The sequence below is a fragment of the Stylophora pistillata genome, chromosome 14 (assembly GCF_964205215.1).
Source record: "Stylophora pistillata chromosome 14, jaStyPist1.2, whole genome shotgun sequence".
Taxonomy (NCBI): Eukaryota; Metazoa; Cnidaria; class Anthozoa; order Scleractinia; family Pocilloporidae; genus Stylophora; species Stylophora pistillata.
Window position 1 is genome coordinate 11,543,785 of NC_142532.1, and position 26,094 is coordinate 11,569,878.

At 38.7% G+C, this 26,094-nt stretch overlaps 4 protein-coding genes and 1 long non-coding RNA gene across 5 annotated transcripts; 2 read left to right on the forward strand and 3 right to left on the reverse strand.

Moving 5' to 3' along the window:
- Window positions 1–818: 818 nt before the first annotated feature.
- Window positions 819–5,713, forward strand: LOC111334375 (growth hormone secretagogue receptor type 1). Its single transcript, XM_022940089.2, has 4 exons — window positions 819–2,043; window positions 3,717–3,921; window positions 4,255–4,392; window positions 4,730–5,713. The coding sequence occupies exons 1-4, from the start codon at window positions 1,153–1,155 to the stop codon at window positions 4,921–4,923; spliced, it is 1,428 nt and encodes a 475-aa protein (XP_022795824.2). The 5' UTR covers window positions 819–1,152; the 3' UTR covers window positions 4,924–5,713.
- Window positions 5,714–5,725: 12 nt separating this feature from the next.
- Window positions 5,726–8,771, reverse strand: LOC111334402 (uncharacterized). The gene is made up of 3 exons (XM_022940122.2): window positions 7,829–8,771; window positions 7,688–7,733; window positions 5,726–6,964 (listed from the first exon to the last, which is right to left on the reverse strand). Exons 1-3 carry the CDS (start codon window positions 7,913–7,915, stop codon window positions 5,838–5,840), a joined length of 1,260 nt encoding a protein of 419 aa, XP_022795857.2. The 5' UTR covers window positions 7,916–8,771; the 3' UTR covers window positions 5,726–5,837.
- A 3,495-nt stretch (window positions 8,772–12,266) lies between these two features.
- On the reverse strand, window positions 12,267–17,824 carry LOC111334383 (prohibitin 1). Its single transcript, XM_022940105.2, has 8 exons — window positions 17,668–17,824; window positions 16,482–16,643; window positions 16,229–16,371; window positions 14,892–14,933; window positions 14,528–14,602; window positions 14,237–14,291; window positions 13,917–13,957; window positions 12,267–12,868 (listed from the first exon to the last, which is right to left on the reverse strand). The coding sequence occupies exons 1-8, from the start codon at window positions 17,753–17,755 to the stop codon at window positions 12,647–12,649; spliced, it is 828 nt and encodes a 275-aa protein (XP_022795840.1). The 5' UTR covers window positions 17,756–17,824; the 3' UTR covers window positions 12,267–12,646.
- On the forward strand, window positions 17,821–22,167 carry LOC111334384 (small ribosomal subunit protein eS26). Its single transcript, XM_022940106.2, has 4 exons — window positions 17,821–17,901; window positions 18,930–19,107; window positions 21,097–21,227; window positions 22,047–22,167. Exons 1-4 carry the CDS (start codon window positions 17,899–17,901, stop codon window positions 22,110–22,112), a joined length of 378 nt encoding a protein of 125 aa, XP_022795841.1. The 5' UTR covers window positions 17,821–17,898; the 3' UTR covers window positions 22,113–22,167.
- Window positions 22,168–23,099: 932 nt separating this feature from the next.
- On the reverse strand, window positions 23,100–25,559 carry LOC148716553 (uncharacterized). The gene is made up of 2 exons (XR_015995140.1): window positions 25,386–25,559; window positions 23,100–24,740 (listed from the first exon to the last, which is right to left on the reverse strand). It is a non-coding gene; the product is annotated as an uncharacterized LOC148716553 (long non-coding RNA).
- Window positions 25,560–26,094: the final 535 nt, after the last annotated feature.

The window sequence follows — 26,094 nt, forward strand, 5'->3', positions numbered from 1 at the left end:
GATCTGACTGCATTCAATCTCTTTTTTTTAGAAGAGCAGGTGTAAAATTAAATTTTCCCAGTTATATCTTCCTGAATTTTTAATGAATGCATTTCCAACTTCAAATTGCACAAGTTTATGTCACAGGATGATAACGCAACATTCGAGCAATAGCAACATATATTATGTTGCTATTGCTTAGTACGGCGAGTAAAACAAAGCCAGAGTTAAACAAAAGCGATGCAAATTTACATCCGAGAATAAAAAACACTTCGAACAAAATTGGAGAGGAGAAGAATGAGAACTTCGTTTGTTTGAGTATTTCCACATTTTATGAGGTCACTAGGTGGCATGGTTCTCAAACGGACCCCTAAGAAGGCACCTGCACAACATTTATCAATTTACATTTTTAACAACGAAGTTTTCAAGCTGACCTTGGAATAAGATTTCCTGCGCCAAAGCAAAAGAAAAAAAAGGTAATCACCGATGTGCTTGTCAGGGATCGCTCTTTAAAGTAAAATGATGCATGATGCAATAACAGATTAGATGATTCACATATTAACTTTTGGATGCCCCATTAGATTCGCTGTCAATTCAGTTGTCTAGGTTGCTGTTACATTCTAACATGAAAAACAAAATATCTTTTATTCAAGCATTGGACTGTATCAACACAACTCTGTATTAACAATGACACATTTCTCACTTTTGTCATTGTTACAAGCTTTTTAAGAGCTGCGAAAACTTCGTGTAAACAAGCTGAATCTTAAAATAAATAAAACATGTACAAAAAAATCCTTTTTATTATGTTAATGATGGTTTAGCTGGGTGTCAAAAGCTTTGTTTCAGTCAATAAAGACTCTAGAAGGGGACTCTTGTAAACTCGTTACATCAACTCGAAACTAAGTAATGAGGTAAACTGCAAATAGTTTCCTCGACATTTAGAAGCTGTCTTAAGGTGTAACGTTCTGAACTGCTACTGCGGTTTTTTCGGTACATGGGGTTAACCACTGCGTTAGTTCTTACTGACGTTAGTCTCAGTGGAACATTTATGAAGGCCGAATGTTTACACAATGGCGACCACTACGAGGCTAATTTAAACCATACGTGCATCACAAATACTTTACTTCCAATTAACCACGTCCAGTGAACCGTAACCTAGACTTCTCCGAGAAAATGAACACGTCGCTGTGGCACAACTCAACTTTAGCGCCTTGGCCCGTTTTTACGACTTCTACAGCGGATGCCTACACAAGTGAAAACACCACTGGATTTATTAGAAATAACACTACAATTACTCCAGAATCACAAGAGAATCTTAACCCGTTCTTTTTTGGATTGATTTTCCAATCTGCCATTATCTTGGTTGTTTTTGGAAACGCTGTGGTTCTTACGGCATTAGCGTGCTACCGAAATTGGACATCTGCAGACGTTCTGTTATTTTCGCTGTCCTTAGCAGACATCTTGGACTCGATTGTTGCACTTCAGCTTCTAACAACCGTGAAATATTACATGAGACGACACATGACAGAAACCTTGTGCGATGTGTTCATTGGTTTGGTGTACACGTTTCGATTAGCTGCGGCCACTACGGTCACAGTAATTGCCTTAGAACGTGCTATGTTATTGATAAAGCCCTTCAGGCACCATACTCTCATAACAGTTTCGCGTATTAAGAAATTTGTGCTTGGAGTTTGGCTCTTTTCCATTTTTTCCGCCATTTTACCCTTCATTGGCGTCGGACATTCAGGTTTTCAAAGTGGAGTGTGTTTTACGCAGATCTACGACTTGGGCAAAGCGTATGCCACTTACATCGAGGTGCTTGGTGCAATACAGTTGATAGCCGTGCTAATTTCTTATTTTGCGATCAAGCTCTCAGGAAAAATGTTTATTCGGCGACAAACTTTTATGTCTGGAGGCGGTGAAAAGGAACCCCGTGACACTCAAAACTGCCGTGATAACACGCATTCACCAGGAACAACAAGCGGGGTAAGAAATGTGAGAAAGCTGACGAAGATGATGTCAATAGTGGTCGTTGTTTATTACATTAGCTGGTTACCTTTCCTGGTGAGTACTGTTTGACATAAAATTAACGAAAGTTATCGCGCTTCTGTGAACAATTCAATTTAAAGTGACAATTAATGAAACTGAAAACCGAAATAAGAAGGCTTTCTTTAAATTAAAGCTAGGTAAGCAGTTGTAATAACAAGAAAACACAGTTCTTTGATAAACATTTAATCCTTTGTTGACTTCTTAGTCACAATCGCCGGCAGTGAACTTCCCATAATCATTTGCGTGCTTTTGATGTTTCCGCGTATGTCTCTCAGGCCATACATTTGGAATGTGAGCTGAGAAAGATGTCAATTAACTTCTAAATGTTACAAATACTTCTACTGCTAGCCCGCCGGCGTGCTTCTTTAAAATGCAAAGAAAATCTGTCCGCTACTTGTGATCATTGGTATCTTTAGTGGCGATTCTGAATATCTCGTCAGTAGATCGGTCTACAATCGAATGACTTCTTACAGACACCATCAATGTGGTAATATAAAAGATAAAGAATCAGTTAATACCTTTCACATTTAAAGCAAACGACCATACGATTGGAGGTATAAGCATACAAAAGATCCATGCAGCAAGAATGACTGAATTCGAAAGTCTGTTAACTCAGAAATTACAGCTTCCCAAAAGAGTCTATATTGTAATGGCGTGCGGCTGAAACATTTGTAAGTTAATGAAATTCAGTTTAATTGAGGAACTAGAACTTATCAGGGCGGATGTTTTTCAAAATGGGTTGCCCAGAAGCAGTGTAAATATTGTCATCTAAGCGGCTTAACAAAGGTAGTGAATGGACTCTTTGTCTGCCAGTCGACAGGTCAAAACAAAACCGATCAATTTAATCATCGAGCTTTCTACAATCTGCATTTCAAATCGTGGTTATGCAAAACACAGGAACAGTTTATTTCAGATAAGCCACAGGCAGCCCAGGCTAAGTGGGCAGGAGATTTATCACTACGTTTCATTTCTCTATGGGTAAAAGACTGTCATGGAGTAACATAACGATTAAGTGTTGGGAAAATTACTTCGTCCCGTGCGAAAATCTTTATCAGGGTACATGTATTCTTTACGCAACTCTGTAATTCGGTTACGCTTGATCACCGAAACTGGTTTTGAAAGAACGTACGCTTTCTGAATTTACATGCAAAAATATGTCAGAATGCGACATAAAGGTCTGTTTAAATGTGTAGAAGATTGCAAAGTGTCTATGCTATAAGAATCGAACGCTTTCGTTCAACACTTATCTTCCTCAGCCTCGCTAAGAGAGTATTACGTCAGATGTTTGCGGTCTACGTTTTGAAGTAAGGTTCTCTAAGCGTATGTCATCAAATAAAGTTTGTTTGTCATACTGCGTTCTTTGTTGTTCATTGACACAGAAAAAATGAAAAAAACAGCCTCGAGTAAAACTTTTCATATTCATATCTGAGAGATTCCCGAACTAATATTTAACCAAATCTGATAACAGTCTGACTTTTGTGCTTCCTTGGACGGAAAAACTGACATCGCGTGCTCACTGAACTAATCGAATTAAAAACCAGAATTTTCCTGCAAGGTTACGGGCTACCATTAACATCTAATCGTTCTAAAAGTGTATTCACCGCTGTTTTGACAAGCTTTCATAGGTGGACATACAAACTAACCCAAAATCAATAAACTAACCTGGTTTAATCTTTCATCCTTCACAGCTAAACAATGTGTATTGTTTGATTGTTGACCGAAAGCCAGTTACAAAAGTTGTGGTGTTTACAAGTGTTATTTCTCTACTTCATGCTGTCGTCAATCCACCGCTTTACGGTTGGATGAGCCAGCGGTACAGGCAAGGTTACCTGTTCGTGTTCAAAATGGTGCTTAGTGTGTGTGGAGGCAGACGCCCCAGTAGGAGAACCCTGAGTAAGGTTTTGTTCCCTATGTATTACACATCTTACGCGTAAACCATCTCCCCACGAAGCATGTTTTCCCTTGCTCAACCCACGGACATTAGTACCTTCCATCTGTGACTTGTGTGACTGATACCCTTTCTCTCTTACATCATCATGACGTAATAGGTCATCTCTGAACAGCGACTGGACGACATGAAAAAATGAAAGATGCCCAAAAATATGGATTATACCTTTTTGCTTGCTATCGCACATAAACCTAATTAAAAAATTGAGTTGAGAACTTTATTCCTTCCGTGCAATTTGATGATTGAATTGAGCTGTTTTTAACATTTTGTCCTTACAGGCGTATCTCGGCGCTTCTGCACAGGGGCTAATCTCTCCCGACGAAGGACAAGCACAGACCTGACTGTTTGTAGCAGCAGGTTGTCTTTACCACTGGTAAATCTTCCCTATGGTGTGGCTGAGGAGAACAGGAGCGAAGGTAGCAGGTTTTTGAATCTATGAATGAGAAAAATCTGGCAGCTAAAAAATAATAATGCTATTTCATCTGTAAAACTGATTGAGAACTGAAAAAGGAGCAACTCAAGCAAAGATGATCTTTTATCGTCAGATTCCATGATTTTCAAGACACAATTTGGTCTCTAAAATACGATAAAATCATGGGCGAAGTTTATTCTGTGGACTGATTTCGATCGAAAGACTGGCAACCTGGTTATTAGCTTTCAAACTAAACGATAATGCACAGCGAAAGCTTTACACATATATATTTACAGAAACACTTGTATAACATCTCATCGTCATTTTATTTGTTATCGCAGCAAGCTATTCTGGTATCAAGACATTGTCAGCAGGAACCTCCGGTGGAAAAACAGAGGACGACGATGGTTCAAACAATAATAACAACAAGGCGCCAGCGCGATCGGAAGAAGGAAAATCCGGAGTCGATAACAGCTTGGAAAAGGATGTGATGCAGCTATTGGATGCTATCATTGACAGAATAGAAGTGCAGTAAATCTTATCGTTCAAGAAAGGGAATCCAGTCGATGAACAATGCAAGCGCTTGTCTAACTCATCCCAAGTGCACTGTTCTCATTGTGAGTTCGCTTGGGAACATTCATCATCAGGGTAAAGAACACGTGCATTAAGCTTGAAATTTCATTCCTACTTATGTTTGGCCAAATTCCTGTACAACTAGGCTACCTTACATGTAAACGTTTCCTATGCCTAGAGCTATCTTTTAGAAATCTCTCTAGTCGTAAGAAAATGAGTATCAAAGTTGAAGGAGAGAAACCTTGACCAATAAATGCAATTTTGAAAAGAAGGGCTAACTTCAAATTTTTGTCGTTTGATGTATTCTGTGATGAGATGAGTAGTTACACAATGTTGCTTGTGTTAGGGTGCTTAGGTAGACATTTCTATACTAGAAAAAACAGCATTTCGATACAACTATTCAGTTGACTTTTGATGAGCTAGCTTAGATTGAAAGAAAAAGTGGTTCGGATGTCTTGGATATCTAAGTTAGGGTAATCAATCGCAAGCCTACGTGTTTGCTTTCGTTACTTAACGCTACTGATAAAAAGTTTGTGATAAGCACCAGAGGAAAAACCCAATTCCCGGCTGCCATTTACGTTTCAATAGAGGTCCACGCATGCACGAGCTGTGTGAAAAATAACTTTAAAACAAGCCACTGTTACTTTGCTCTTTGATTAGATGTGAATTAGTCAGAGGTCTAAAAAATTGCGTTATGTTTTGAAACCTTCCTGTCATTTCTTGTTTAGACAATTAAAACGTTTTTGAAACTATTAAGTGTAAATCATTTGTTCCTTACGCCCTTTGCTTTTGACGGCCTATGAAAGAATTGTGCAGTCCTGTGGAAACATGGAAAGAGGTTTAGTTTTCTTCAGCGTTCGAACCAAGAAAAATTGCTCAGTTCGTATTGAGTTCTAGTTGATGATTTTCTATGGGCTCGATATCTTGAATTTGTTCCTTCGTAAGGTGTTCAGAAATTGATGTGATTTCGGGCTGAGTTTCCAAAGTTTTTAAATGCTTATCAATTCCTTCATTTGGTTTAACTTTTTCAATGTCCACTGTATGTTCCTTAATGTCACCAACTTCTTTCTCTTTTTCAAATTTCTCAAGCAACGGCTGAATTGGATCGATTGGTGCGGGAGGCGGAATTGCCATTTTCTTTTTTGACTTTCTCGTTTTTACAAACGAACAAGGCGGACAGGTTTTGTTCCCATTGAGCTTTTTAACTTTGGGGTTTGGGAGAATTTCATTCTCAGACTTGAACTTGCCTTTCCTTCTTAGCCTTCTAGCTTTAAGGATAGCATTCTTGATCCTCAGCCGAGTTCTCGGATTATTATGTCCTCGCCCTCTCACATATGTATCAGTTATTTTACTCCTTTCCCTAACAGCTAACTTCATCTTCCGTCTACGCGGAGTAGGAATAACATGCCTACGCACAGCATGACCAACACCAGAGCCATCATGATCATGCGTGGAGTGACTGTGCGTCACCTGACTGACAGTGGCTTGACTTCTTTCCCACGGCTCTTCTTCTTGAAAGTCTAACGGAATACGCTCCATGTCGGAAATATCAGCTATACCGGGAATTTTTTCTTCGTTGCTCATCTCGTTCGCAATCGGCTGCATTGAAGGTGGACTTTCGACGTCCTCCATTTCGTTACTGATCGCTCCCATGGGTTTTGGCCATGCTTCTGACAATGCATCGATCGGTGGAATACTCGTTGGCTGTGGAAAACTGTTCGGTTTATCAAACGAATATGTCGTCAAGTTTTTCAATCCGTTTGTGGTATTCTGAACAACAGACACACTGTGACTCACAGCTTTACTATTAACTACAGAGTACAACTTTGTTTTGGGAGGTGTTTTGTTAACAGTGTCAGAGTTTCGTGTTTTATCTTTTGTAGAGGGCACGGTCGAGTTTAGATGCACGGACACTTGATTTGTGGGTGTGGTCGATGTGGGCATGGTTTGCACCATTTCTAAGATACCACTGCGGCGAGGTCCGTTTTGGTTGATTACGGCATCTGAAAAGCAGATCAATAATAATCAATGAAAAATTCCGAGATTCGTGAAATCGCTTTTCTGTATTTAATACAGTTTTTTGTCATTGTTTCTTAAGAGTGATACCTTTCGAACGCACTTTTAGTTATTATTCATTTTCCTTTTAAGATTTAGGTGAGACTCGGGCTCTTTAGTGTATATATGTGCTGGCAGCCAAGCGCTCCCATCCAGGCAACTGAAACGAGGACAATCAGCTTCAAAAACTTGCAGTCTGATATTAAATAAAAAAAATGGAAAAAGCAGGTCCAAAAGAAAAACTAATGCGAAGAAAGCCCTAACATGTTATTTTTCCTCTCCTTTCTTTTGGGAAAAGAGTTAATTCTGCCTTTTGATATGCCACTTATTATTTCTTAGTGCGCAGAAAAAATTTAAATCCCGTTTTTATTTTTCGCCTTTGCTGGAAAGCCATCATGAAGCCATGAAATATATTTATGTATATCTAGCTTGCTAATCTTGTCATCCAGTGTGTAGACTCCTCGGTATGAATTATTCATTCCACCTACTGTCATTTGTAAAACGAGTTTGTTATCATTCAAGTAGAAGTTAAAGACTTTTGGCTGTTTTTATACAGTAACCTTACTTATTTATTGGACAAATATTATCGGGCCTAAGCCCTAAATTCCAAATATTTTACATGCATCAACATCAGCATTGGTCATAGTGTGGAGGCGAACTACTTAACTTACAGCGATTAGACTTCCCTTGTCGTTTGTGATGAGCTGCAGAAAAACTCTGTTCGCAAAGAAAAATATCAGAATAATCATTAACATCTTTTAGTAAAAAGGTTAAAAAATGACTCGCTAAAATTGACTTAACACAATATTTACCTCAGTGGCCAAGTGCAGAGTCAATATTATGATCATCAACATGTCGACCAGAACTGCCGCACTCCTTTCGCCTGAAGGTTTCGACATAAAATTTGTTCCCTGAAATTAATTTCGCAAGGATTCTTCGGCTATTTTACTTTTTGAGGGACTTACTTTCAAGAGAAGGAGTTCGATTTCGTGAAAGTGTCAAAATCATCAACCTGCGTTGCTCAACAGGTGTTTAAACAGTTGATCTTTGATTGAATCTTAACGGTTGCAAAGTCGATAACCTGTCGAACTGAAGACGGGGGTAATCTGGTCTAATCATTATTCGCTTGGACTTCTATCTAATCCAGAAACGTCTCCTTTGGTTACATATCCTCTGCGCAATGAATTTGGACACGTGATAAAATTGGGAATGCATTAGTTAAATTAAAGATTGAGGAGAATGTTGAAAAATCTCGATTAAAAGGTAATGGTGAACTACTCTCTACTTAAGTTAATCGTTTACTTTTGGGCGAGGGCGAGAAATTTATAGCGAAAAGCATCCCAGGCGGCCAATCATAACTTATTATGTATTTGGTAGCTTTGATGTACCAAAAAGTACCCATTCGTAGTGTATCTTGAAAATTTCTTTTTGCGTGACGACCTGCAGTGACAAGTAATATCTTGACCTGAACTTAATGCTGAATTTGACTCGAAAATCTGGATGACATCACACACAGCGTGGTTCTGTTTTTCATGATGACGTAAGCAGTGTTCTCACACTCAACTTACACAAGCAGTCTTCAACGAAAATAAGTTTAAGAACTGTGAAAGATATCAGATGAATTGATACTTTGAAGGTTCTTCAAGTTAAGAGCTAACGGATTAAGATTACTCGTACTTTATGAATATATGTTGAAATCTGTTTGATTCATGCCTCTTATGGAAAATCACTTATACTGGCTAACTGCTCATGCGCAACGTGATATCTGCCAGACTCTGCTATTTATGGCGAGTGCATGCGAACTTGTCTCACGAGAAAATCCAAATTACTAATATTGAATCCAGCAGTAACTCTAATTTAACTCAAGTTGATACAAATACAGTGAAGGTTAGAAAGAAACTTTTACCAACGCCTTCTAATAAAGTATTTCAGTTGTGGCTTTTTTAAAACTGATGAACAATCAAGGTCAGGTGGACTGGGCGGCGAGGTTTTCGTTTTGTCGAACTGTAATTGTAAGAGCCCCTAAACTTTGACTGTTTGAAGTTATAACCTAATTCATTATGTATCGTTAAATAGACTAAACCCTAGAAGTGAGTTTTTTACACGCGTTGGAAGTGCATTATTGTTTTTTTCATGTACGGCAAGTCTTGGTTTAAAAGCGAAAAAAGCTCTTGATAATGAAGCTTAAGCCTTGAATAAGTAGGCATTTGCGACAAATTCTGTGTTATCTGTAGACGGCTCGTGACGGGTGCTTTGTGAAAACTCTAGACATGATTTGCCCTTCATGTTTTTTATTTTAGGTGATGCCTAAAAAGAACGATGAGAGCCGGAAAATCGGCCTTCTTTCTTACTGTCGTTTTTAAACAGGTGAAAAGAAGTTATTTTTTAAGGTCCGTATTTAATTTCCTGCGCTTGAATTTATTTGAGACACCCCCATCCGCGAGAGAAGAATAAAAGCATCAATGGCTCCATAGACGTGGCATTTTGGCAAGACGCGAATTTATCCTTTGTGGACTGAATCATGCTTAATTAAGAAGAAGTGTTTACTCTGAAAAAGAACTTAATTGATAATGTACAGAACCTGCCAAAGATAGTAACACACGAAGGTCACTAAACCAAAAGGTGTTAAGCAGTTTGTTAGCTTGTTGGCTCAATTGGTAGAGCGCTGCACTAGTATCGCAGAGGTCAGTGGTTCGAATCCCGTACAGGCCTGATTTTTTTCAGGTCTGATTTTCGCTATTGCATAAATAGCACTATCTACTGCGAAGGATCGTGCATCATACGGTGTTAAGAGAGTTGTTTACTACCGAAAGGTGCTTTTTTATTAGCGAGGGATATCAGTGTCAATAATTAGCAGGTCTGCTAAGTAGGATGCTCAAATAACGGTTGGACGGCTTAACAACAAGCAAGATTCCAGGATAAGTAGTCAAGATTTTAATAATATAAACCACGACAGTCTCGCTATATGTTTAGCTTTAGTTTAATTCATTTTTTAATGAACTGTGTTCAATCTGAGGGTTATTGTCGTTTATCTGAAACATGTTACATCCCACTTTGTTTTTCAGGGAAACCGTTGGTCTCCATAGTTTCAGGAACTATTTCTTGCGACACAGAGACAATTTCTAATTCCTTTATTTGTCTTAGTGTCACGACAGACTGCACTTGTTTGTTTTTTACATCGGTGGAACAAAGCGAAAAGTGCACGATAGACAGACTGAGCACTTCAAGGCCCCGGCTCGCTAAAAATGACAACTCATCGGTCACTACTGAACCCTGTCGACACCAAGGGACCTGACATCGATTAGCATCATTTTGACAAACTGGCGCCGGGCAAAACAGATCATCGCTTTCCAAAAAAAAAAAAAAAAAAAAACAGATGAGGAATAAAGCCAACTGTTTAAGGTCAGGGTTAGCAGCGAGAGGCTGATGCTTCATCCATTAGTTTTTTCTTTTGTATGTTCGCTACATGTTTGAACATTTTGGAAAGCTGTGAAAAAAAGATGTCAAATTGGAGTAAGCTGGGGTGGATCAGCACTTTTTCTTTCCCACTGTCTCTAAAAAAGGAAACCTGTCTGTTGTGTAGTAATGTTCCATTGTAATCTTAGCCAGCAGTGCAGGCGTCTTATTAGGGCGAGTTAAGGTTATAAGCTCGAGATCGTTTATCCGAACGCCATGTTTCATTCGGAGTGAGAGTGGAAGGTTCGGGTAGGTGGCGGGGAAAGGAAGAGAAGACGGTGTAATTTTCACTCCCCCACCCCAGCCCCACTCCTTATTTTTGACCCTCACTCACTCCCTTGGTACAAATTACTTTCTCTCCCCAGCCTTCCGCTGCCATAAAAATCTAAGATGACGGCGAATTTTTGCTTAAGAAAAAAACCGAGCACTCGCTCGCCCAAATTACGCCTGCTCTACAGGCTATTGTAACCTCACCCCAACTAACTTTGTGAGATCGTCCCATGAAGTTACGCCTGCTCTGCAGGCTATAGGAACCTCAACCTCACTACCTTTGTGAGATCGTCCCGTGAAGTTACACCTGCTCCACAGGCTATTGTAACCTTACCCCCACTAACTTTGTGAGATCGTCCCATGAAGTTACGCCTGCTCTGCAGGCTATAGGAACCTCAACCCCACTACCTTTGTGAGATCGTCCCGTGAAGTTACACCTGCTCCACAGGCTATTGTAACCTTACCCCGACTACCTTTGTGAGATCGTCCCGTGAAGTTACACCTGATCCACAGGCTATTGTAACCTAACCCCGACTACCTTTGTGAGATCGTCCCATGAAGTTACGCCTGCTCTGCAGGCTATTGTAACCTCACCCCAACTACCTTTGTGAGATCGTCCCATGAAGTAATGCGAATTCCAAATTTAAGCAGTTCGCTTCCAAATCTTTTTTAACTAGTTTTCTTACGGCCGAAGATATTCTGTTTTTATTCTGATAAAATCATATGTTTCCAGGAAGTTCGCCCAACGACAAACGTACGAGTGCAAGCCAATCAAACTAATGCTTCGGAATATGCTCGTAACGAGGCTGTTTTAGTTTTTCTTTCCCATATAACTACATCTTGAGATTTGCAGCAATTATGAGCATTGTTTAGTGTCAAAGCACTTTTGCGCACTGATCCCCTGAGTGACTTTCGTCTAATTTCTCCTTACAATATCACCCCTGAGTCACACATTAAGACCAAGGGAATGAAGGAAATGATCACCAACTAAAGAAGCGGTTGATTGTTAATCGAATCAGTCTCCTATTTCAACACCAAAGGAATGTATAAAGAAGAGTATGGAGAATATGGATAGTGATGTTTGGGCGTAAAGGGTTTTAAATTAGGGCTGAGACTTTGCATGTTGATCAAACTTCGTTATGGCTTCGCTGTGAAATTTTATGTTGATCGATTAAATCAGATTTACCACAACATCGAGGCCAAAATTTCCGAGTCATCCATGTTTGAGAGCTGATAAGGTTTTGCACTATACGCTGACGCGTGCAATGCTGTCTGTACTCTTCGACAACTGTAAATTGGCCAACGAGATTGCTACATTACTCTCAGTTGTGATAAAAATTCAGTGTTGATTACCACAGTACCGTACTGTTGGGATTCTGTAGCAGGAGTGTGTTCCTCTAAAAAACGAATACGGGATTTGGATCATGCGCTGCAAGGTTTCTTCCTATGAAAACTGACGAAAAACATCAGGAGACAGGGTTGGTCCAAGATAAAAAAACAGAAAGAAACACGAGAAGACAACAGTTGAAAGAAGCGGGTATATTTTTGATCAGAAGATTTATTGTAAATTGTGCAATGTCACATTTTACCCTCGCTCACAGATAATTTAAAGGGTGGACTCGATCCCGCAAAAAAACTTTGAAATCCAAGTGTGAAAGCTGATAGCGAAACACTCTGATAGGAAGTAAACACCCCAGTTTTCACCCAAGAAAACGAACGCTAGGATCTGTTGAATTTCATCGTACCTTTTTGCTGCTTTTTGGCGGCACTCCTTTTAAAGCTTGAAAGTCTGAAATACGAACTCAAAGGCAAGTCACACTTTATCCGAACAATGTAATTTCTTATTTGTTGAAGTCTTAACTACAGTCTTGTTTTCCGCCTATTCATTTTTTCTAACCATATCCTTACTGACGACCCACAGGCAGATTCAACAGCATATTCTGTCCATGAGGAAGGTACGCAACATTTCTTGAACGAGATAATTTATCTGCAATATCTTCAGCGGCTTCCATTTTCCTGAGCACAACAAGCCCTTCGCCAGCCTCTTTAAAGGCGTCTGCGAGAAGCTCTGCTCCTTTAGCGTCTCCTTCAGCCCTGATCACCGTTGCTTGCTTGTGTTGCTCCGCCTGAAATAAGGGCGTTGCTTACAGTTAATACGCTTGGCACACCACAGAGCACATTACTTTGGTTTCATCTCTTCATGCAGCACCCATTACAGTAAATGCCCAACTTGCATTTTTTTTTAAAACGTGTTTTAAGTACCTTTTAGGATCAATGTCGTTCTTTTTCTCTCTCACTCTCTTTTCAGAGACTACTTTTGGCAAAAATTTCACCATACAAATTTTTGCGCCACAATTTCAAAGATAAGTGTGGATTTTTGACAAAGATTTCACAATTCATGTGTCAGTCATTACCTTATCACTGTGTATTACGATCGAGTTGCAGCGGGAGACGGCTGAAGTTAGAGAGAACGTCGATTCAAGACTCGCGTGTCTGAGACATCTTCAACGAAAGAACTCAGCTGATGTCGTATACAGAAAGGTAACTAACTTCTCGAAGCACGAAATTCTTGCAGGGCTCGACACTAACGGTAGCCAACTAGCCACATACTAGTAGGAATTCAGTTTTGGCTTGTGGTTTTTGATTTCCACTAGCCAGGTTGGCTAGTAAACAAACTGAAATTGTTGTAACATCTAGGTTGTCACTAGCCACTTGGCTAGTAGTGTCGAGCTCTATTCTTGTTTTATGTTCATTGAAAACTCAAATTCTAACTCTTTAACATCACTTCCTCTCTCGACCCAGATTTCTCAATTACACTTGTTTGGAACACTACCTGGTGACAAAGACTTATTTTGAAAATGAGGTCACGTGTACAAAATTGCCCAGAAACTTCATCTCTTTCTCATATCAAATGGGGCACAGCCCTCTTTCCCAGTCCTCCCCAGTGCTTTCCAAACCCAATCCTCACAACCACTGCCGTTTTTTTTACTTTGTTTATTCCTTTTACTGTTCATAGTCTGTTATTTGAAGCTTACAAATTGATTTATTCTCTTCTTTTTTCTCCCTGCACAACTCGCCTCGACTAGCGTGCTAACTTTATTAATTTTAAAAAAATTAATAAAGTTTGTTGTTGTTGTTGTATTGGTTTCAGTTACTCCCCTTCTCCCCTCTTACCTTCTCCACCAAAAATCTGGCACGTTCTGCTTCTTGCTGAGCTGTAAAGTAACAAGACATAGCATTGTGAGTAATAAGAAAACCGTTTGGTTTAATGTAACTGACTTGAATTACAAGTGAGTGCATCTTTGTGAAAGCCAAACCATGCCAATCCACAAGAGACCTCCAGCTACGTTACATTTGATAATAACTTCCTAAATAGGTAAACAGATTATTTCTGAAAGATCATCATACATATTAGAAGCTGAACAGTCCACTTTTCACAAAAAATTGTATAACATTTTTCCCAAGAATTGCCAACAGTGCCATAATTTACTCACCAACTTGTTTCATTTCCACAGCTTGTGTAAATTCGCTGCCAAAAGTCAAATGTGTCTAAAATGTAAGGAGGTGCCTCATTCAGAAACATAAGAGTTATCAACATAAACAAGAATTACAATTGAAGATTGCAGATCCTCTGAAAGGAAGTCTGTAGGATTTTTTTTAACAGATCTGGTATAAATTCTGATAACCAAAGATGATGGTATTAAAAGGAAAAATAATTTTACGTTGTCGTTGTTAAAATTCTGCAAGTTATTTAGTACTGAAAAATTATTATAACTAGATCTCACCAAAGATATATCATCTAAGATAAGTCCAAAGCTCGTTGCACGCTCTGTCAGTAACTCCTGTACTTTTTGTGAAACCTGCAATTGACATCATAGTAACAGTATGTATAAATATCTATTGATAAATTACAGCAAACAAAAATTTAGAAAGAGTAAAATTAATGTTAAGTACATCCAGTTCATTAACCTACTAACAGGAATGACAACCACACAGAATACCCAACATTCATTTCCTAACATTTCCCTTGAAATATTCTCTTCATGGATAAAATAAGGATAAATAAAAGTTTTTATGAACTGTACATTTATGCTGTTGCATTTACTGCTGTTGCCTAAATGTATCTTCATCCAAAGCACGGACACTTACCAATTCTCTCTGTGTTATGAGCTCTCCAGCATCAAACTGGGCCTGTTAAGTAAAACACATCTTGAAATAAATGTACTTTGTGTACTACTACCTGTAAAATACCAATGCACACTTTATCAAAATGTCAGCTCCTCAAAATTTTCCGCTGCAGTCAATTTGCCCATGGAAACATCATGTTTCTTACCCATCTACATATGTAAAATACTTATCCATATGATATTACACTGTAGGGTCCACAAGGACATTTTCCCTCAAGAGCCAAACAATTTGACTGCGAGGAGATCAGAGAAGGGAAATTTCCCATAATTCCTGGTTATTTAAATTCTCATTAACTTTCTGCTTTGCAATGTAAAGTTGAACCTGTATTAAGCTGTCTGTTATGAAAAATTGTATTGTGTGACTAGCATGACCTTCTAGAAGCTTCGCAAGAGTTCATAGTTCATTTATTTTAGTATCTTGTTTAAGTGTTCCTTAATCAGTATATTTTGTAATCTTTCTACAATTAGACTGTTTAGAAAGTTCTAGAATTTTATTATGTTAGAATATAAGTAGGTGAGTCCGGTGAAGTTTTTAACTAGTTTTCACCAGTGAATAGAGTTGAAGTTAATAGTGTTTAGTCAAGTCTGACTGAAGCTGTGTTTGGTGAAGTTGGCAGAGGCTGTGTGAATTTATCAAGTTAAGTGCAGTCGGTGGAGGCTGTGTAATTTTATTGAATTACATGCTGTTGTAGAGTTTTACTTTGTGGACACTATGTTCATTTTTGGAATACATCTTCTTGTTGCTGTTCCGACAACCCTGAGTTCTGTCTGGTCTGCAAGCTACCTGTCCGCTAAAAGATTAACCGCGTAATACTGTCACACATAGGGAATGGCGCTGTGACTGCTTAAAACAGGTTAACTGCTTCATACAGGTTCCACGGAATACATGTATTGTAATAAACAATCAAAACTCCCTTTCTATGCCATAATTGACCACTTGATGTACAAAAACTCACTTGAAAATAGTACTAACAATGATTTCAGGAGATAAACAAGAATTAAAATAACTTGAAAGATTATCTGCATTTTTAATTAAGAGGTTCCTTTTTAATTAAGTGACTGTTCAGTACAGGTAGAGGACAATACCAGCAGGCCATTGGGACTTAGAAAAGGGTTACCACAACTGCTTGATAGAGGTGACTGCTCAATAGTGGTAAAGATTAAAATAATCATGGGGAAAAATTGTGAGTTTGAATAAACAAATGGTAAACAACACAGCGTACACTATTGAGTTATGGATGCATGCACGAGGCTGCTAAGCATGATGGTTAGGGTTGGAGGAAAACTTTTTTCACTCACCACCACAGCCTTAAGCACTTCATTAATGATGGAAGGAAGAACACGCTCATCATAGTCCTCTCCAAGGTTCATGTACAACTTGGGCAAAATATGGGGCTGAGGTCGAAACAGAATTCTCAGAGTGATATTGACATTCTGTAAATCTGAAAGAAGAGTTATGTCAGGATTAGAAATACAACTACTCACAGTTAATCTTTTTCCAGTCTCAAGTGTTTTTGCTTAAACTGTGCACTGTCTACAGACACGTTATTACCTTTACTTCCTGTTGTCACAGCAACATTTCTAGGTCGACTACGGATGTCAAATATGATTGGTTTCTGCACCCAAGGAATGAGGAAATGAGTTCCTTCACCAGTTACCTCAGGTTTGACTCCTTGAAATCGATCAAATAATACAGCTCGGTGGCCTCCTTCAACTAGAGAATAAAACAAATGAACAATTAAATCAGGCAGTTAGCTTAGATAGTTCTGATTAGTTATCCCAATCTTAATTACTGACCAGTCTTAGACTACTCATAGCTATACTGTATGGCTATTTGCAGGTCAAACAAAAATTGATATCTGAAAATTGACTGAATAAAAAAAGTGTGAAATTGTGAGATCAATGTTGAGGGTCCTTGTATAGTCAATTTTAGAGTTGCATGCTTGGTTTCCAAGCCTTTGCACAGGGGTAAGGCTAAGGGTGACCTTGTTATAATACAAATGTTTCTGCTTTTCAGATGCAAATTGCTTTGTTATCATGCTAACTAGATACTGCTCTCTCTATCAGGTCACCTTTAACCTAGCTCAAAATCAGAGGTTTGGCAACTAGTAACTTTTCTAGTGACCTTCATCAAGATGGCTTAATTTAAAGGACCACCATCTTTGAATGGGTCATTTTACACTTGTGAACTTGCATTCAGACTTTGTAAAAACTTTAATGCAGTCAGGCAGCACTTGCCTGACTGCATAATAGGGGAGCCTAATAGTTGTCAATTGACTCAAGATGATTATGTAACTTGAGGTACAATGAATTCTACAATGCCTGAACACCTTTTCTCACAAAGCTTTCCAAAAGAGTTCTTCCAACTTTTGATCGCTTTTGAGAGGATTCATTCTCAGAACTTTCATGCACGTGATTGAAAAGGTGCTGTCTAACAAGGTAGCTTTCCCACCCTAAAATCCTAAGGATAAAGTTGAAGTACTAACTTAGGGAAAAAAGCAGCAAAGAAAGGGTAAAATGGGCAGTTTCAGTTGTAGCACCTTATGAATCAGCTTCCAAGAAAAAATTCCGAAAATAATTAAAGAGAAAACGTATCAACTTAGCTGTATTTCTAAAAAGTTAAAATTACTCGAGCTATATAAAGCTGTCAAATGCACTTTGATCAGCTTCTTAAATTTCGGGCCATCGCTCCCTGGACTCAGCATGCGAGAAATTTGTTAAGTAAAACGTCATCTTACCGTTGAAAAGGGCTGTGTTAACAACCCCACCAACACAAGCGATACCCAAACCCAAAAATCCGAGCCTGTTGAGGAAAGATGCAGCCATTTTGTTCAAGAACCACGTGAATGAGCCGAGAATGACGAAACTATTGCGCGAGCCCGCGATTACATGAGATAATTTCGGGGGCGGCCCTGTACAAATATCAGGGGCTCCATGTGATCGGTCTCTTTCCTCTCCCTGAGATTAACATGGTGAGCTTTATGTGATTTTAGAGCTTCAATTTTGGGAATTTTTCGCTGTTATTTCGAGTTATTATTCTAGCTGAAGGAGTATTTTGTATATGTTAGGCTATTTTTTACCATCCCTGTTGACATTTGGTCGTATCTTCCCCGGGGAAGCAAGAATTTGGTTATTAATGTTGATTTGTCGTTGGGATGTAAAACCACGTTTTCACTTGCCTTGAAGTTAAATTCTCGATCGTCCAAGATTAACTTAGGTTATCCCCATCCTCATGTAATTGCTAGATTAAAATAAAAGTTTTCTGCTTTTTAAAATGGTATTCTTTTCGCTAAACGTTGCGGCTGTATTTGGCAATGTGTGTTTGTGTCAGATTCACTTACAGTGAAGTAATACTGAAGCTAATAAAAGCTTCAGAAGTCGATGGTACGAAAGTATTTTGTGATGAACATTTTAGCGCCTAATGTTTTATTCGTTCTACAGATAAAATTATAAGCGTTAACCTGACTGGGCCAAAGAACAAACCAAAGACATTTACTTCTTTCATATAAGGATGTACATGAATCTATAAGAATTTTTTCTCCTCACAAACATACACGTAGTGACGTTGAACAGTGCTCACCATATTAACTCAAGTTAAGATTGAATGACTAGCAATGACAAAACTTGCTCTGTAGTATCTGTAATTCACTTATGTTGTAACACAGCTGGTAAATTTACATTATCACATTCATTTGCTTTGTACACCCATTTTGCACATTGATGGCATGTGTTTGTGTGTAATGAAGGATTGAAGGGGTAATTTCTCTTTGTGTAACATCTAAACCTTGTGAAAAAATTTTGAAATGATTGATTCTTTTGTCAACTGCATGTTTGTATTCACTGAAATATGTAGAACTTGTTAAGTTTGGAGAGCCCTCCAAAAGCTATGTTACATTTTTCTCTAAAGCTCTTATGTTTTTCACATTTCAATGATTGCAATATTTGTTTGGTGTGGGAGAAATTCATTCTAAAAGTATTTTTGTTATCTTTTATTATTTAGACCCAGAAGAGGCGTAATTGTGGACGTTCCAAGCATGGCCGTGGGCATGTCAAGTTTGTGCGTTGTACAAACTGTGCACGCTGTGTCCCTAAGGACAAGGCTATAAAGAAATTTGTCATTAGGAATATTGTGGAGGCAGCTGCAGTCAGGGATATAGCTGATGCCAGTGTGTATGAAGGTAAGATTTGTAGCATGAGTGTAAATTTTCTGAAATAGTGAAGTTTTCTACTTAAGTGATGTTTTGAAATGATATTAAGTGTACCAGCAACTTTTTAACTTTATAAACTGTTACAGAAAACAGATGAAGTTAAATAATATATTACTTTTTGTACACAGGTTTTAAAATGTTGATGCCACTGTATCCAGCTTCTCTAGGAACAACTGCTTAAGATTATTTGGGCTCTTTTTCTAGGTTGCAAAAACTAAAAAGCAGAGTGGGGCATTTTCACAAATTTTACATGTTAGCAAGATCACACAACCTTTCTTAAAGTGCACCTACACCCAAAAAATTTTTTTCGCTTAACGAAGAAAGCTTATTTTTGTGAGTATTTCTGCGCAAAAATTTTTTTATTTGCTCAAATCTTCAATTTTCTATGCCCAGTCAAAATACGGAAAATCGGCCGCCATCTTGCCCCACGACCGAGTTTAAAGAGGAATGGCTCTAGTGGGTAATGTGACGTCAAATCGAGAACACGAAAGTCTGCTTTTCACACATTTTCACTTGTTTGGGAAGGTTGTAGTCGATAATTGTCCGAAAATATGCCGACTAAGTGTGTTGTAGAAGGGTGTAGCAACGTGCGAAATTTGCAAGAGGGTATCGCGCTCCATACAATCTTCATACAACACACCTAGTCGGCATATTTCGGACGATATCGACGACAATCTTCCCAAACAAGTGAAAATGTGTGAGATGCAGACTTTCGTGTTCTCGATTTGACGTCACATTACCCGCTAGAGCCATTCTTCTTTAAACTCGGTCGTGGGGCAAGATGGCGGCCGATTTTCCGTATTTTGATTGGGCATAGAAAATTGAAGATTTGAGCAAATAAAAAAATTTTTGCGCAGAAATACTCAAAAAAATAAGCTTACTTCGTTAAGCGAAAAAAATTTTTTGAGTGTAGGTGCACTTTAACCCTCAATTCATTCAAGTATTTTTTTGTTACCTGCCTTGCACCTGAGACCCCATGGCATTGTGTTGATCATTGTGGCTTCCAAATTATTGTTATCACCACTTCCATCAAACTCTCAAGGCTCATACTAAGAAAGATTATTAATCAAATAATAGACAATTATTCACGGATGGTGTAGTGTATATTCACTTGCCCTTAGGGAACAGTTGTTTCAGTACCTTCAGTATTTTTGTTAGTTTATCAGCAGGAAAACACAAATTGTGTTTTATTTCTTTACTCCCAACCTGCCACACATCAGACAAAGGATTGGAGAAGCAGGGTCTTGTGCTCAGATCACCAGTTCAATCTCTAATCTGCAAGTGGCAAGAGCGGGAACTGAATGAAATTATATAATTTTTGGTGTGATGTCACTTTTGGCAGATAAGAAAGTTAAAAAAGAAGTTTTGTCAATGAATTGGTATGGTGGCCTGAACTTTTATCAGTTAATGTTTAAATGTGACCTGGCTTGAGCTTAATCCACATGTGTAATAAGTAGCAAAGTTACAATGTCTATATGAAGTTCATATATTTTGAACTGCGGTATTAGATACGTATGATGCATGATCCTCACAGTAGAGAGCGTTATTTATGCAATAGTGAAAATCAGGCCTGTACGGGATTCGAACCACTGACCTCTGCGATACTAGTGCAGCGCTCAACCAATTGAGCTAACAAGCCATCTGGGAACAAGCCGTTAAGTTGATTCGTAATAAACCTGTGATGATAAATCAGATACATTGTATATATGAAGTTAACGGCTTGTTCCCAGTTGGCTTGTTAGCTCAATTGGTAGAGCGCTGCACTAGTATCGCAGAGGTCAGTGGTTCGAATCCCGTACAGGCCTGATTTTTTTCAGGTCTGATTTTTGCTATTGCATAAATAGCGCTCTCTACTGTGAGGATCGTGCATCATATGTATCATAAGTAGCAAAGTAGTAAATATTTTTCTAAATTGTGCCTTAACACTGGTTAACTAATTAATGAATTAATTTTTTTCAGTGTATGCTCTACCAAAACTGTATGTGAAACTTCACTATTGTGTCAGCTGTGCAATTCACTCCAAGGTTGTAAGGAATCGCTCCAAGGAAAACAGAAAAATCAGGGTCCCTCCTCCAAGGTTCCCCCGTAGGGTAAGCATGTATTTCAATGCTTCTAAGATGGATACCTTCAAAAATGAGACACTAAAGCTAGCCCTAGAAGCTGGTACAACTAAAAGAGCTTACATTTGTCAAATTTATCATTTACATTCAGTGGTCATCTTCATTAATTATTTTCATATAGTCATTCTTCTTTCTCCATTCTTGCCATTCAGGTGTTTTGCAAACTGTTACTGAATTGTTTTAGTCCAATGAACGAGTCCTTCTCCCGTTCCTCTCCCTTTAGTGAAACTGCCTCCCCCCACAAAAAAACATAATTATCTTGAGGTCGATTTAGATATTGACCTTTAGCCTTTTCTAAGAAGTTTTGTTCAGGGAGAGCTGACTGTAGAATAAATGTTATGCACTTTTCATTGTCTCATGACACTGTTAAAGTTGCAGTTACATGAAACGTGGCCAGAAGTATATAACCTAAGCAATCCTCATGATTCATTCACAGTCGCATGAACTGCCTTGAAATTGTTATCCCAGTTTTCAGCATTTCCCGTTAAAGATTACGGCTTAATCTTTCATTTTTGGAAGCTTTTTATTGCCTTTTCATGACAGCTGTGAGTTTTTTTGTCAGTTATGAAGGAAAATACTTCTTGAGCCTCTCATTCAACATTTGGGCAAAAATTGTATCCTTGCTTCTGATTGGTCGGCTAACCTCTGGCTTGTTTTTGAAAAATATGGGGTACTAACGTACTTAGATGCTTCCAGCTTATGTGCTTCTGATATCTCGTATCAAAGTGCTAGTTACTGAACACCAAGGTTCAATTTTTTTTCTTTTGTTTCTTTTTTTCTCTATTTTAGCCCGATAATCCTCAAGGACAGCGTCCAGGAGGTGGTGTTGGACCTCGACAAACCACATCATCGTAAAGCTGTGTCTTATTCCATCAAAAGATGAAATAATAAAATACTGCTAGTTAAAATCTGCAGGTCTTTTATTCGTGTTTTTCGTGATCGTTACATTTAAACCTCCGCACCAGGTTTGCGCGTAATAGTCTCGTAATTCTCAAGCGCGTGAAGCCCAGAGTTGGATAGGGACAGTTCTTCAATGGGCTAAGAAAATATTCAGAAAAGTGCTTTTTTTGTTGTTGCCTTTGAGACATCAAGAATGAGGAGTATTATGGAAAAGGGCCGTGTTGACAACGATAAATAGCATTTTGTCGCCTCTGTAAGGCCGTGGCTGTAATTGGATTGATTCTTATTTTCTTGGGTTGGTTTGGAAGCAGAGCCATTGCGGGGTCTCGACTGAAAAAGTGCTTATTCTGCACAAATGTTTCGTTTACCGGTGAATGGGAAATCCAACACTCTTCTTTGTGTGGGAAAGTTCCTAAAAACAATCTTGAATCCAGACCAACAGAGCAAGTCCAACCTTGACTAAAGACCAACAGAGTAAGTCCAATTTTGACTCCAGACCAACAGGGCAAGTCTTGACACCCTCGCTATCCGCTGACATGTCCCTAATGCAGTTCTTCAAAGAATGCCCCACAGATGAAGAGCAGCCATGAGCTCTTTGGACGAGTATTCCAAATCGAGTTGTCAGTCTAGCGAGCTTACACGGGAAATCTCCCAACAGTGTACATCAAAACTGAACAGTATTGAAAATATTTAGTAACAAGAGAAATAGTTTGAAGTTATTTTATCAGGGATCTTTCTTGAGTTTGCGAAGTAACCCTTGTTGTAACGCCTTCTCGTTGAAAGATCACCTCCGCCTTGATTTATACATAGCTGGAGTGTCCTGATACAACTGTTTCAGGATTACTACCCACGTTATTACTGTCATGTAACTCTAACGCATGGGAACAACCATGGCAACTGTTTGCCTTCATTGAAGGCCAAAGTACAGCTGTTAGATAAAAGAAAAAGTGACCACATGTTTATTCAGAATATCAGTGTCAATATGACTCGGTCACCAAAATTTTTCTACAAACAATTTCTTCAAATTAAACCACGATTTCCTTTTTACAGAAGCCTTCCTGAGGCGTATTGGGGTGCACGAGCATACGTCTGTGAAAGTAATAATAGTAATCAAAGTTTAATGTCTTTTACGAGGGGCATGGTTACCCATATTGCCCAAGCCAGAGGCTCGTGCATGAAACGCAAGACACCAACCCACCCATCCCACCCCAGGGGAGGACATCCATCACACAGTAATCTCGTGCATGGGAAATTAACGTCTCCTGCCCCTAACCCTGCAGGAGTCGGGACCTCCATTTATTCGTCCCTATCCGAGAAGACTAGAATATCTAAACCATTTCTTGATGTTATAAAAAGGCAGCATATTTTTCTCAATTATTTTAAGACCTTGAGTGTTAGTCCGGCCGGGGCTCGAACCCTCGACTTCCCGCACATCAGTCCAGCGCTCTATCCATTGAGCTAACCGGGAGGCGGTTAAGTTGAATCTATATATGAGAAAAATTGAAAGAATTTTTAGTTGCCACCCTTTTCTTCGACCTCCCCCTCGGATCTTATCAAGAACAGTAAGCTAACAGTACGATCATGGGAACTCGAGCGGAAACTGTGGATATTTATTCAGTTGTGCATCGCTTAGGGTTCTCTCATTAACTTATATGGACCGAGTTTGGAAGAGCAATGTAATACGAAATGTTCTGCGGTAGGGTTTCAGCTACAACATGGCACGAGTCCGTGCGATGTTATCAGAGTCCAATGAATGTTACTTTTGTTAAGAGGGATTTTATGTAGAGATACGTTTTCACGTTTGACTGTTGAAAATGATATTCTAACGGAAGACGGCTATCTTGTTCTTGGCCATTTGAGGTTGACGTGAAAGCTGAGATTCAAGGATCTTAAGAGCAGTTCATCTTCTTTAAGCCTGCCTCAGTGCTTAAGGCACCACGGGGAATTGGAGACGGCTAACATTCCAAGGGTTTTCTTGCAATAACTTTGCTGTTGTAGTATTTTTCCTTAGTTCGACTTTCCAAATTTGTAATATTCTCGTTAGGGAACGAGGTGTTTGGGTTTAGGTCTTAGGAGGAAAAAAAATATATGACCTCATGACTTTGATACGACTTTGAGCGAATTAGTCGGATATAAAATCTGCTTTCCATTTCATCTTGCAACTGAGTTTGCTTATCAAAATTTCACCATAGGAAATTCTTAAAATTGCAGTGAAAAGTTGCTTAAGAACTGTTTCCAAATGAAGGATTTCTGTGCGTTCGTTCTACGTTGAAATATTCAAGTTACCAATTTCAATTAAGGCACCAAGTTACTAAGACAGCAGGTGTGGAGGAAATCTTGTTGTTAATTGTGCATATTGTGCATTTATTATCTTCGAGTACGTTACATGAGGAATCGAGAAGTTGTTTAAAAAATTCTTACCCAAATGGAAATGAGCTGCTGCCCTGTTGCTATAAAGCTTGGCGTTCAGCCGTATATCTTCGCAGTTCACTTGAAGTCCTTCCGTGTAGGATTCTATCGCGTTCTCAACTTCCCCTTTTCTGTATTCTTTGTTACCCTCCTGGAGGAATACTTTGGCTACATCTGAAAACACACCAATTTAATATCAATTATTTAGTAAAGTACCCAAGGACCCTTGACGGATAATGCCAATAAAGAGCTTTTAGGTTGTAAGGAAGCTTAAGGCTCTGCAAAAAGAAAAATGATTTAGAAATCTATCGTAAGCTTTACCAAAAAGTTCTACGCTTTTAAAACACCGTGATGACTGGCTTGTGTCGTTGTTTGTAACTTCTTTGAGACAACTTGATTCTGACAGCCTGAACTTACAACTTCTATTTGCAGACGTTCAACCGTTGTCCTCTGCTCTGGGGATACCGATTTTGAGAATAAAACCTTCTTTTTCAAAGGGTTTACAGATAATTCAAAAACAAATCAGGCCGTTGAAATCAACATGAAATTCCACCGTTTTTATTCAGAAGTTTGAAAACCTAAACCTTTCTTTCCTATACAAGCTTTTTATTCTTCCTAAACAGTCGGCTACCATATATATAATCACAGACTCCTCGCCCTCGAGATTTAAGTGTTTTGCAAACGGTCCACTCCAAGATGATGATTTGGATTACTTAAAATGGTCCCCTGTGCAATGAAATTCGGAAACTCTAAGCACACAGGGTTTGGAAGGACGCACGAACTACACTGAGACGCCTTTCAAAATATCTAATCTCTCACCTCTTAACGGATCATCATATACATTCAGTTTAGTGTCACTTGGCGTGACTTCACTTCCGTTTGTCGCTGAAATTTGATTATTTTATATAAACATTATTGATATTGTCAGAAAAACAGAAAAGATGTTGAAAGTAAACTTTACTAAGATGCATTATGCTTAATAAAAAACCTAATTAATCGTCCATGATGATTGCTCTTGCGACCGAGTTCGAATAGCGCTTGCTCAAAAACTAGTGTCCAGACTCTTTTTAAGCGTTAAGCGGATTCCCGCTGTACTTTCGTTCCCAGACTTCCCGATCCCCGTTTCCCGTTCCTGATTTTAGTAATTTTTACTTAAGATATTCTCAACTACTCCATGAAGAAACATTACAACCGCGTCAGAACTGCCATGTGGCAGTCAATTTCTATTACTTTCTCTCACCTGTGACAGGATACTCATCAGCCAAGTCAAGTTCCTCTCCCGTTGTTGGGAGGTTACTTTCCGCCATAGCTGAAAGTAAAATGAAAAAATCAATTATAGGAAAACATCGTCCCGAAACAAAAAGGGAGATTCAAATTTTACTTATTTAAAGAGAAAGCAGCAGACCACCTGTCTCTGATACTTAGATATAACGAAAGAGTGAGAATATCAAGGTTTTCTCCATCACGCTATTTTAATACACTTTTGTGTCAAATATTTACATCAAACACTTTTGATACAGACGGCAGT